The sequence below is a fragment of the Aptenodytes patagonicus genome, chromosome 2, assembly GCF_965638725.1.
Source record: "Aptenodytes patagonicus chromosome 2, bAptPat1.pri.cur, whole genome shotgun sequence".
NCBI lineage: Eukaryota > Metazoa > Chordata > Aves > Sphenisciformes > Spheniscidae > Aptenodytes > Aptenodytes patagonicus.
This window is the reverse complement of record NC_134950.1, coordinates 65,826,736-65,840,528: the sequence shown is the minus strand read 5'-3', so window position 1 is coordinate 65,840,528 and position 13,793 is coordinate 65,826,736. Positions and strand designations below refer to the sequence as shown.

The 13,793-nt window shown below is 38.0% G+C and overlaps 1 protein-coding gene across 2 annotated transcripts in view; it reads right to left on the bottom strand.

Moving 5' to 3' along the window:
* Window positions 1-13,793, bottom strand: part of ZNF407 (zinc finger protein 407) — a 350,620-nt gene that overhangs the window by 119,161 nt on the left and 217,666 nt on the right. For both annotated transcript variants that reach the window (XM_076330088.1, XM_076330089.1), the window contains exon 7: window positions 12,684-12,804. In XM_076330088.1, coding sequence (XP_076186203.1) covers window positions 12,684-12,804 — 121 coding nt within the window. The remainder of the gene's footprint in view (window positions 1-12,683; window positions 12,805-13,793) is intronic.

Here is a 13,793-nt window from a genome sequence, read left to right as displayed (position 1 = left end):
AGAGCTGACTCCCAACTGAGCTATGAAGCAGAGATGCTTAGATGGAGAGGGGCTTAGTTATCATCCTTTCCGTTACAGTACTCCTGCCCTGCTACTGGTGAACTGAAACTAAAAATGGGCACTACAGAGCAGGGAAAGAAAGTAAAGATTCTCTTGACATTATGTTGCACTGTTCTGAGGGAAAAGAGATCCAAATATAAAGAATGCAGCCAGGAACAGATGCGGGTGGACAAGAACTCAGCTAGAACAAACAAATGCTGTATTTGCTTTTCAGCATACACTTCTGCAACCTACAGCACTAATAGAGCTAGCATCACCCAATACTGTATACTCATCTCTCACCTCTTGCACCACCACCAGGCAACACAGAGCAGTTCCCAAAAGCTGCACTCATGGGCCTTGATTGGCCTGATTGCCTGACTTGATGTTGCTGCTTTTATTTAAACCGAATGGATAGTAGCCACCTGCTTTGCCCTCGCAAGGGCTCAGATTTAGGTCTTCCCTCTCTAGTCTGGCACAGACTTGAACAAATCTGATACAAATTCCTTTATCTTTGAAACCTTTCTTCTACTTGAGAGTATTTTTATTGCTCCTCAAAACGACTACATTTTAGCATACAAAAATCAATCAGCTAAATACCGTATGACTGTGCTATAATTTATTAGTGCTGATCAAAATCTTAAAGGCTGAGTAATTAAAATTCAAATTAAAATGTGATGAAAGTCCCATTTAGTCACCTAAATGAAGAGGCTGAATTCCAAATAGGTACAGAGCCACTGGGCCCTACATGAGATAAGAATTCGTGGCTGCTCAGTATCACTAAAAACATGTAAAAAGAACTTAGTATGTGTTCAAACTTTGCTTCTTTTCCTCATGTAAATGCATCTATCTAGACCTATGCATTATGTCACAGTTCGTCAGTAAATGACCTAAAGAAAATAGAAGAAATGCCAAAGAAAGCACTTGCAGAATAATCTCTCCATATAACGGGAAGCTTCTTCCTATTCACTGACTGACTAAGAAATGTCAGTGCTCTCAGTCTCAGGGGTACAGATCTCTTCCAAAGAATCTCTTTTCTAAAGAAAAACATAGATAGCTGGGTGTGTTCTCTTTATCCTTAAAAATACCTTTCAAGTTTTAACTTTTAAAATGATCTGTCCTGACAACTTGCAACAAACGGTTAATTTGGGACCCAAAAACATTGATACATGAGCACTGTACCAACTGAAGCATGGTTTCCTATGGATTCTTGCCCTGTTCACTCAATCTCCCAACACAGTAACAGCAGCTCCCCAACATGTCCTTCAAGATACTCCCATGAGGCAAGAAAAACCAGCTGTGCTGGGTGGTGAGCCTGGAACAATACACTGGCTGGTTGTAAGAGAGAAGAATGCATGAGAGCTGAATTTTGCCTGCCTGTTCCTCACTGATTTTTTTTTCTCTCCTCTCCTCATCCACCTCTTTCAGGAAACATGTAGGAACTTAAATTATCTCAGCAACTACTACGGGGTGTCAGTTTTGACTGAAACTGGCCAACAGCTTAAAAAGTTATTAAAGAAACTGACAGAAGATGGATGGATGGGCTGGTGTAAGTCTCAGAATAAGTTAGGGACATCAGGCTAAAAATCAATCCTCGTCAATTGATCTACAAAAATTGCCTTTTTGAACTAAAGACACATCTCTTTCTTGAAAAGAAAACAAATTACTAATGGCTTTTTATATGTTAGAATACACATAGCAGATATCTCCAAAATTTGCTAATGGAAATGGTTCTCTGTATTTTACCAAGAGATTGTTAACAAAAAGACGTATGAAATACCACATTTTTCTAATGAAAAATCAACAGAACATAGGAATTCATTTTGATAATCACAATACCTTCTGCAACTTCAAAATGATTTTAAGCATTGTTTGCCCTGTAGACCGTACATGCAAAATTTCAACAGAAACGTTTTGAGGAAGGCTCAGTATGGGAAGACGTTCCACACGGGATTTCTAGCAGAACAAATTACGTCCTTGACTACAGTTGTTAGAGAGAATCCATAATTATCTTGAACAGGGATTGAAGAAGAGTGCACTGAAGTTACAAATATAAAGCTATAAATACTATATTTTAAGGGGTACCAGTAATATCACAATGAACTAGTAGGATGATGTTCAGGCAGTTTATGATGTCACTAGAACCACTCGATGTATTTATAGGATTAGAATACAAATAATTTTACAGTATTATGAACTGCAGAGTTTCTAGTTGCGTGTTTTTTAAATAACATCACTAAAAATATAAAAAGATAGCAATGCTGAAGAACATCAGCAGAAGCGTTACTTTAAAGAATTATTTAAAAATACGCATATATGTGTATGGACCTATATTCTAGGAATCATGGTGAGCTGGGCAGTTTGCTTAAGTGGAAGGAAAAACAAACCAGAACTGGACTGGAAGTCAGCTGGCCTGAGGTACGGAGCAACCTGCAGCTGTGCTACCAACCCTGGGAGCACCAGCGAGATCTGGGCAGTCTTTGAGAGTCAAAAGTCACCTTGCAACCTCCTCTTTATTTCAGGAAGAATAATCAATTTGCTCTCAGGCTATGAACAGCAGCAGCTATTTCCTATCCCTCTCAGTTCCCACTACCTCCCCATTTCAGTTCATTCACAGAAGGAGGTGGGAAAATACCGAGGAATGTCTCCACTCACTCCAATCCCCTGGCCCATGGGGGTGGGAGAAGGGAGAACAGCATTGCACCAGCTTGTTTCTCCTGGCACACTAAGCCTCAGCATGTATAACCTGTGAGGGGAAGATGAGGAGTGCTGTACAGACCTCATCTTTTCTCTGAGGATGTAAAATGAGAAGCAATTGCTTTGACCCAAGGCATCCAAGAATGCAGAACCACCTTTTTCACATATATTTTGGATTCTGTTTTCTTCCCTTAATTATTTTTCCATTGTTAAAAGAACATATTTAAAAAGAAATTAAAACACAAAATTCAGGTACATGTAGTATGCAACAGGTTAAAGACAAATGTTAAATAAACAAACCAAATATAATAAACACATTCAATGAATGCTACTACCACCACTTTATTAATAGGCAGAAAGGAAACTGGAAACTAAAATGCTAACTGACCACACCTGGCATGTGCAAATATCTATAAGATTTTTTTAAAGAGGTTTTCAAACAACAAAAACAACAATAACACCAGAGCAGCACCCCATCACTTGCTATAACAAAACAGAGGGCTTTATGTGCTGGCTTTTATAAAGAGAGTTCCTAAGAAGTCTCAGCAATATCTACACCTGCTAATCAGACCTAAACAGGCCTACCAAAACCACAAAGACCATCCCAATCAGGGACAAAATAGCTATAACAAGCAACTTAATAAGTTACTTGGACAATAGGCTCCTCTCCAAACTGTCTCTTTGTAAGTAAAGCCTCAAGTGAAATACATCCCTGATCCATGACTTATGAGAATAAAGTAGAGTATCATACAACAGTTTCTGCAAAATGGTTTTAGGGAAGGCAAGTTGTTGTATACCAAATGGCCTGTCTTCCCTACACCACATTTTCCTACAGGGAATGCACTGTCTTCTCCCAGCAGCTCAGGAAAGGGAAAAGGCGACTGATGGTATAGAGAGCTGCAAGGCACATGCAAACCTTGAGACAAACTGTCCTTGTTCATGCCAAGGCTTTTACTGGCCAAACCTAAACAGCAGCTTTGAACCCATGGGTTGTGAAGCAACATCCCACAAACTCCAAGCTCCCAAATCTCTGATGCCTCTGTCTCCAGAGGCTCTCTGTCTAGAGAGCTGAAGATCTCAGAGACGGGCTTTCAGTCCGTAGGGGTTCCCCACCACACTGGGCCAGGAGCACCAGCCTCCCCAAACCCCAGGTGCCAACTCTGCCCCAGAGCGTCAGTCCCACCATATTGTATTGTGGCCCCTGGAAAACACCCTCCAGCCACACTCACTGCAAAGTGCAGGCCTGGCACATTGAGCCCACAGCTTCCACTTTTGAGGCAGAGGCTTTGGTACCTGCATTCCCAAAGTGCCCCAACATACCACTCCAGGGCAATTTGGGCAGAAGCTGTCACAAAGACAAGGACAACTCTGCTGGAATGTGCAAGCGATTTTATTTAGCTTCAATAAATCAGGAGTTTCTAACAAAGCCATATTTATTTGGAAAATTGCTCACCAATTCTAATGCATTAGAAGTATCTAAGTAGCAAGTTTTTCTCAAACAGAAAAGCTCAGTATTTTCCTCTTCTTTCCTCCCTTTCTTTACTTTCTATTCAACAATTCTTTTCTTTCTCTCATTTTCATCAGCCTTTAAAGGAAAAAAAAAACCTTTCCCTTTCTCCCCCTTGCACTAGGCTACAACTCTTTCTGGAACTACTTCTGAACTGAATTTGCTTTCTGTCACTTCCCAACATTTAAATCTGTTCTGTATGTCACATATGAAGGAGGAAGAGGTAAGGCTGTCACAAAGACAGCATTAATACAGAAACTTTTTTACATGGTACTAGCCATATTGCCTGGAGAATAAACCACTCATAACACAACAGGCTAGTGTATTAATTTCATCTCAAAGGCCTGTAACACTACCAAAATATTTTCAGATTGCTAACTACCAGCCAGGTAGTTAGCTGGTAGTTAGCAATAATAATTCCTTGTAGATTTGACCACCCCCAAAGATAGCTTTGGCCCTTTTGTAATGACTGGATTGGGGATTAAGGAATGGTAAAAAAACAAACGTTTATTTTTTGTTCTGTGTTAACAGGCAAGAGCAAAGAAAACATATATAGTTGCTTTAGCCTTTTTTTAAACCACTTTTTACCTAAATGGGTCATATGAATTAAGTTATGATGCCAATGATTCTTTTTAGTTCAAATTAATCCAACAAATGAAAGTTTATTTGTAGACGTAAAAGATCTTCACTGTACATTTTTATCAGAAGCACTGTAAGAACAGGAAATTACAAGTCTTTTTTGTTACTAAAATCTATATTAAGACCATAGCCTTGCCATTCATCTTGAGGTTAGTACTAAAATTTTATTTACTATCAAAATACAACTTACTTAAGATTATTTTAGTTTGAAATATATGCTGGTGTTCCAGATTTATAAACATTAATTAACTATATATTAATATAAATATAGGTATATTTATTATATTTATGCTCCTTAAGAAAGAAGAACAGATAAAACAGTGATGATTGCATGTGATAGGGAAAAAGAAGTGTGAGGACAGGGAGAAGATAAAATGTGATAATAGAAGACATTAGTTACATTAGTCTGTCCACTGCATGAAGTGGTCTTACTCATATTTTCTAAACACCAAATACTTCAGGTTTTGGGTTAAGTGTATTGGACTCTGATTAAAAAAAAAAGAGCATCAGTTCAGCAGGGGAGAGGCTGCATAAGAAGAAAAGTTTAGGGACAAAGCCCGAATTGAACAGCAAGGGGGAGACAGTAACTACGGAAACAAATCAGGAACCTGAGAATGTTTTTGCAGAACTTAAATCAAAGTGTGAACAAACTGAGAGAGTGCTGAGCTAGGATCACAACAGGCTGCAACAGAGAGAAGCTGCTGCAAGTTAAAACTATATAGGAATTTTTACATCAATATCAAAATAGCTGCATGTCTCAGTAACATTAAACTCAGTGGTCATCTCTGAGTAGTTTAGCATGGCATTTAGGCCATACATCACTTAAAAGTTGTTCTTCAAAGGACTCAATCCAAAATGAGGCTAGAATAGTATTATCAATGCTTGCAATTGCATCAATGGTTTAAATATACTCGGGTGGATCCTTAAAGTCCCAAGTCCAGTGGTTCACTGTTAGCACAAGAATCACAGATTCACTGAATTAAAAGGGTAATTTTTAATTCCTCTTACTTCAAGTGGCCACAGGGAAAAAAAAAGGGAAAACAGGAACAAATAAATAAAAAGAAATAAGAAAAAAAACAACAAAAGAAGCTTGAGTTACCAATGCTCATGGAATTATTGATGGATTTCCATATCGTAATGAATAAGTATTATTCATTAAAATAAATAAAAATCCATATTACCCTTCTACCAAGTAGAGTGCATTTACTATACTATTAATTAAAAATACGGAAAGCCAAGGACTTCACAAAGTGACTATACTATTGCATGCTGTGCAAAAGCCTCTTAACAGGGCAATTTCATTGTGGACCGTAGTCATCAAGTCTACATACACCAATATATTTGTATGTGTGCGTACATATACGTCTTTTTTTAAGAAACAATCATGTTTTCTAATAAGCATACATTCTCTTAAGCAGTCCATGCAGAGACATTGGCATCTGGCAGGGAGGACAGGGAGAGCTGCGAGAGAGGGAGTTTAAGTTCTTTTGTATGCTGCCGCCAACACGATTCTCCAAAATTGCAGAGACAGGATTTCTCGGTCAGTGCAGACAGCATACACGTCTCCCAGCGAGGGCCATAGCATTATTTGTGTGCTCTCTGGTTCTACAAGTTTCTGAATGTTAGGAACCACATCTGAAGTCAAGTCTCCTGGTTAACATGAGAGCTGATCTGTATTTTGCACTATCACATTGCATATTTTTATTCTGAGTTCACCATATGAACTATTTGCTATAACTTAGGTGAATATAAGATGTTTTATTAAGCAACAGAAACATCATAAAGGGAATAATACTAACTATTGTTTTGTATGCCATGTATACACTAGAATAGTTAAACTGCTTTTGCAGCTATATCTAAATTTTATTTCAGATTATTTTTCTTTTATAGACTTAAATGCTACAGCATATTTTATTCCAGATTAATAGAAATATTACCAAATATTGTATCTGAATGTTTATTAAAAACTAAGGGCTGAATAATATTCTGAGGAGTTTGCATCTGGGAACCATGCCCATGCACTGACAGAATTTCTCTCTAAACTTCTATCTTCATTTGTTTATAAGTCTGCTAGCACAAGGCACTGGATATCTTCAACTCCTGCTGCTGATCACAACAGAAGCTTAAGTGCTTCCTGAAGGCCCAGTTTGCTCTATTACATGCATGCATTACTGTACTGTCCTCAGCAATTTCTTATTAGCACAAAGTATATGCACTTTTTTTGCCCAATTCTGCCTTTGTGATATATAAAACAGTGTTTTTCCATAGCGCAGTGGTGGTTGCCACTTGGAGTCCTCATCAGCCTAATGTTCCATACAGTTGTATAACCTAGTTATTTCCTATACATGCATATTAAATTTCACTGGTTACAAAGAGCATATTAATGTTTTAATGATAAATACACTGTTTCATCATTTTATGTAGAAGTTGCCTTAACAGCCTTTCAGTTTTGCTACGAGTAAGTACATATTGTTACCTCAGCATTTAGAGTAGTCCCTAGTTATCCTTGATATAACTAGGGAATAGTGCACAGCTGATGCAATCAGACCAAGACAACTAAAAGTTATTAAATTCACCAAAATAAACAGAGAAAACACTTACTTTGCACATTCTTATGACTTAGGTGCAAATCCTGGAGTGTATTATAAACTGGTCTTTACAACCTATGAACAGATACTATAAGTCAGAGGGAAATAGGAACTCCCTAGGGATGCTGTCCAAAAAAAGAAAAGTAGCCCCTGTGGAGTCACTCCCCCTAAGTCATGCTGCCGCTGCTGCTGAAAATATGCAATGAATCCTTCTGCAGTTGGAATTTCAGATGCCATAATCCCTTAGAGAATGTTGTCTAATTATTTTATTATGCATAATAAATGTAAAATATTTATTTTAGCTTACATAATTATATTAAAAATGTATGCTATTTATTCTCAGTCTTGTAAGACATCATTCACAAGTCATATACTTTATAGAAAGGTGCATTTACGGAATTAATGCTGTTTGCTGGCCTGGCTGTTTGTTTTATGTAGCTTCTAAACCCTCTTATCTATGGCTGTGGAACATCAGCAGTCCCCTGGATGTTGCCCTCTATTCACTCCTTCCCCCCACTGCCACGGGTACTCTACGCAAAATTAACCATACAGTGGAATCCCAGAGAAACAAGAGTCATTTTGTTTAATTACAGCACAGGGATGGCACAAAGTACATCAACATTATACCTGTCCCACGCTCTCATGGTCAAAGTTGCAGCAATACTGTTTCTGTATCACGAAAGTATGCCAGTGCTCCTCCTGAGCCCTGAACTCCAACAAATTTGACTATGCGAGAAAAGCAGGGCTCTGCCTTCTGCCCCCCCCCCCCGCGGCAAAACAATGTAATCCAGATCCATTTTGTACTGAAACACCCCCCTCACACACACCATGAACATAAATTATTACTTGCCTGAGGAGCTGTGATAGTTACATGGAAAGTCAGTACCAATGGGAGTTGAATTTAAAGCCTAACATATGACTAAAATGAGAGTCCTAATTCTTTACTTTAGACACATGCACAAAACCAGTTCAGTTTTTGAAAATTCTGTATATCTGCATCTTTCATTGACATCATCAGACTTATGGGAGTTTAGCACTTCTGAAAGCAGGTTAAATTCAGGTGCCTAAATGTGCTGCAGGTTTAGAAAGTCTGGCCACAGACTATACAACCAACAGATTTAGAAATCAGTTGAAGTTCACAGGCGTTGTTCAGTTTCAGGAGGTTATACGTCTCTTCACTACTTACTGTGCCCATTACCAAATGCAAACAGTATTGCTGTCAGTATAACTCTAGGATCGTGTCATCTGAAAAGTTTAGCCACATAACACATCTTTTTTAAATGACTAAGAAATATAAAATAAGCACTGCATATGTAATGGTGGTGTAGGGCCCTATGAGACCAATTCTGTATTATAAAATTAAGTTGAACATTAATTAGGAGTGAATTAATATTTTTGTATGACAAAGCACACTGACTTAAGAATGGAGAGACACGCTGTGTCATTTGAAAAAGTAAATGCAAAGGAAAATTGTGTATATTTTTATCTAAATAAGGCAAACCTAAATTGAAAACACAAATGTGAAAAAATATAACCAAGACATTTAACAAGCAAATTTTTATATTTATGAATATATATATTATATTTTTCTTCCTTCAAAAGGAATTAGATTTTAAAATCTAGATTGAAAATGTAATTTCAAATTATAATCGTTACTAGAAATTGCATACTGCTATATAGAAATGCACATGTTCATTTCTTTGTTATCAATATACAAAAGATTTAGCCAAAAATAAATATCAAATGGTCATAGTACAAGAAGTAGAAATGGAAGGTAACATTTTTGCAAAAATATTTAAGTACAACCGTAAGCATAGTTTATAAAAGCAACTTGGTGAAATAAAATGAGCAAAGTCTCCCACTTTCTTTTTGGGACTATGCATACTATTGAGAATATATAATTTGTGAGCTGAAAATGCTAGGTTAGTTTATTATTCACTTCAGAAAACCACATCCATTCATGTCTTTTCCTAGTTAAGAAAAGAATTTCCCATGCTGTGGGTTATATAGGGAATAAATTCCCTTTTCTGTTCCATGCAGCCAAAATCAATCTTTTTCCCATGGTATCTTACAGCCTATTTCACTTCAGTTTTTGCTGCTAAACAAAACAAACAAACAAACAAACAAACAAACAAACAGAGTTCTAGGTGCCTGTCCAGTCACAGGTGATCCAGATTTTCGAAACAGTTCCTAACTTCAGATTAGTTTCTCTTAATAGCCTTTCTTTCTGCACTTCTAGCCAGGGTTAGCTAGCCTTTCACTTGCTAGACTGGCAAGAGTTTTTGCAGGATGATTGTTCACAATTTCCTCCCAAGGAATTGAAAAGCTTGAAATCAGGACTCTCCAAGAACCCTCTGAGCACTGATGAGCTGAACAGGTATAATTAAAATACCTTGTATTTAGACACTTTTTTAATTCAAGTGTCTCAAACTACTTTATAGAATAGAGAGATCACTTCACCTATCGGTGAAAGGAGACTTTATGGTAGCACTAACAATACTCTACTCCATATCCGTACACAAATTGAGGAATATTCACCTCGCTGAAACTACAAGGGTCATTAAAGAGTCTGCAGTTGCCAAGCAACACTAAGCGGCAACATCTGAAATCGTCTGGATGAACTTACAGTGCAAGGGCTGAGCTGAAAGCACCACAGTGAGAACTCGACCACTAGACATGGGGGTGAATTTTATCACTAGGTCAGCAGGTTTTAAAATCTTGATTTTATGTTTTCTGTAGGTGACACTTGCAAGAGTACATACCATCTGCTGAACTGGTATAAAGGACATTATTTACAGAGTTGCTAATACCTTTCCATGAAAAGAGATAGTACTGAGTGAGTTGACAAGGAGGCAACATGTGATTCCCTTAAAATTATATTTTAAAACAAAAAAAGAGAGAGGGAAAAAAATGAGAGAGGTGGATAGAGAGCAAAAATTATACTTGCCAACAAGGCTGGCTAATATCCCAGGACTGTGGAAACTGGCAGGCACAAGCAGGACTGCTGGGCTAATAAATACAGCAGCCCCTCTACTGGCTCCTCTGCAGCTACACAGAGTGCCTCACTGCCTCTATGAACTTGCAGCAGCAGCACAGCTCTGATTTCTGCATCCCTGCCAGATGTTTTTCAGCTGAGCTCAGAACAAATTTCCTGCAGAATCAAAGCTTCATCAGCTGGTATCTGTAGAGATCAGCCTCCAAAGATTAGGTCAAAATTGGCATGCAAGGGATGGAAACTAATGTCTTATTACCGGGAAACATTTATTTTTCAATAATATAGAGGCAGGGGATGCTCAGAGATTTCTTGTTAATCCTGATAAAATAAGTTATGCTTGCTTCTTCTCTAATAACCTCCAATATAATAAAATACTAGTAAAAAACTTGTCATTTCTTGGAATTTCTATCCCATACAGAAAACTGTCCATCCAAAGAAAAATGATCTCCCGTCTTTCACTAAACAGAGCATTGAAGTTATGCATTTTGTCATACTGAGTGAGGGAATTGCATCCACTCATTGCGTGTGTGTAAGAAACCCCAAACTGCAAACTGATTCACATCTACAATGCTCCCAATCTCTAAGGTCTTCAAGCCACGAGCTCAAACCCACCGTAACCCACCTCTCATTACCTAGTTCTGTAATAAGACTATTCCTTCCAATCGGGACAGTTCATTAAAGTGGATGACCCCAAGATTAAGCCTCCTCAAACATGCAGCATCAAAGATAGCACTCCTTTTACCTTCATTGCAGCATATCATGTCACGCTATTGCTTATATGCTCTCACTTCACTCAACACAGACCTTTTAATGCAACCACTCTGACAAACACAAAACCACCTCTCTTTCTTAGATGACTTACTGAAGCTGACAGAAACAATTCTATTTTAAAAAAGAAAAAAAGCAGGGGGACTCTTAAGGTAGCAGCACAGAAATGGAAGCCCCCCCGAGGTTATCAAATTCAGTTCTTTGCAGTTCTAGGCAGTAATTTAATGGGTGCTCAATACAGAAGAGTTCACAGAACATTTACTCCGCATGCACAAACCAATGCAACAAAAATTTTTGCACAGAAATTGCATGATCACTGCAGAAGCTTTCTGTACAGGAGCTTTCTTTAAGGCAGCTCATAAATAGCGTGAAACCAGGTATTATGAGAGCAGCTAGCCTTTGTTACATAACCTTGTTTTAGGAAACTACATTAAAACTTATACTAAAAGAACATTACAGTTGTATACTCACCATTAAAAGAAAATAAAAAATGCTATAGTGGTATAATCAAATGTTTAACTTTCTCCTCTTGCGTGCATGCATCACAGCACATGCATCTAATTACATAATTATGCTATTTATCAAATATAATACTGATTTTTTAAAAACTTTTTGGATGTCAACTCTTGCAAATTGCTCATGAATAACTTCTATGGATTCCTTTATAGTACACATAGACTAGCCACCTCACTGCAAGGTATTAGAAGTATTCAAGATTGTAGAAGTATGTTTAAGAAGAGTAAAGACTTATTTAAGAAGCAATGAGATCATTTAATAAGTAGTCTATAATGCACAAAAGACACATGGGATGAGCACCACAAGTAATCTTAACTGTCCATTCATGTGATTTTTGAGAACTTAATCTACTGTCCTAACAGGATGGGTTTTAATGGTGGAACATGGGAGACTTTCCATGTAACCACCCTATGGCCAACTCTCTTGGCCAACAACTTGGCTGGCAAGAAGGAAAACTGGAGCAGAAAAACAAGACTCTGCAGCACTGTAACTAGCTCCAGTTGCTTCCCGTTCTAATAAGCGTCTGGTGAGTATTTAGGCTGCTAAGCCTTTTAGGGGACTTTTCCTTTCTTGGTGAAATGGTTGCAACTCAACCGAGAAAAATTTCAAAACTGCAACTGATTTGAAAAGGCGATGCAGATAAGCAGCCTCACCATGGAGAATTCTAACAGACACTAGAGCAGCTGTGAAACAAACACTCAACATTAGCACTGCAGTCTTACCACTAAAAGGTTTCCCATCATTTGTTTTTCTTTATAAAGTAATACCTAAATACTGAAGACTAAGTTTTTAAATTTAGCTCCTAATTTAATATGCAATTACTGCTGCCCTGATGGTGTTTTAATGGCAATATATTTTTATTGGTGACTTCAAATGAACCTCATCTGATCACCTTAACCCTTCTCTCATCATGCTTTAGTTAATGACTCATTACCTGTAGTCACACCAGGGACATCTGTAAGGCTTTTCTCCAGTATGGACACGCTTATGTCGTGTCAGATGCGATTGTGTTGTGGAAGCGAAGTTACACTCATCACATTTGAATGGTTTCTCTCCTAGAAGGTGACAAGAGAAGATATGCATTATCAGTTTTCATCAACAGAAAAGGAAGAAAAGTCTAAATTTCTGGCAAATCCCTTGAGATAGATTTTAGTCCATGTATACATAACCACCACAAATACAAAATAAATTTCCAAATACAGTGTATTAACTGCAAAATACTATTCTCACTATGACATATACACATCAGTAGCCAGCTGACTTCCCACGTGGTGTTATAGAGCAGCAAAAAGGAGGAGAAAGAACTGCACCGAAACAGGGTAACCGTGTTACTGGGCCTTGTTTCATGAAAATATCATCACCAGGTGACAGGCATTCCTCTCACCCTACACCTTCTGTTGAAGTTGGGCCCATGCACAGCCCTGAAAGCAACACTGTTGGAGACAGAAGGCGAGAAATCAGTCTGAAGCTTGTATTCAGTGCCAGCTCAGAAAGGAACATCTCCAGGAGGAAAGTGTCTTTGTTTTTTGTCTCTGCTCCTGGATTTTTCATCTTATCCATTAAATAATACACATAAACCAGGGCTGAGAATATGAACCAGAACTCAGTGCTCCATTCCCCCTCTCTCGCCTGCTGTCCTTCTGCCCTTGTGACTCTTTTCTGAACAGTGGGCCAATTTCAGCAGAAGGACTTGAAAGATTAATGAAAAAAACGCCCATAAAACAACCACCACCAAACCTAAACTAGGACAATAATATTTTCAGAAGACTAAAGTTAAATCTCTGCTGAATATGCAATTGCACTGAAAATTTCTAGAGGACTACTAATTGAAGAAAGATAAAAATCTCTAGCTTATAAATTATTATGTGAAAAGAGTACTTTTCCTTCCAGTGGAGGGGTCCACCCCTCAGAAGGCACTAAGACAAAATCTCATGACAGATACACATACTGTGATGCCTAGCTAAGACACCTGCATCCCATTTTTCCAACTGGTTGCTCCAGAAATATTCTGTGCGGCTTACAGGCACATGTAATTACCATTTAG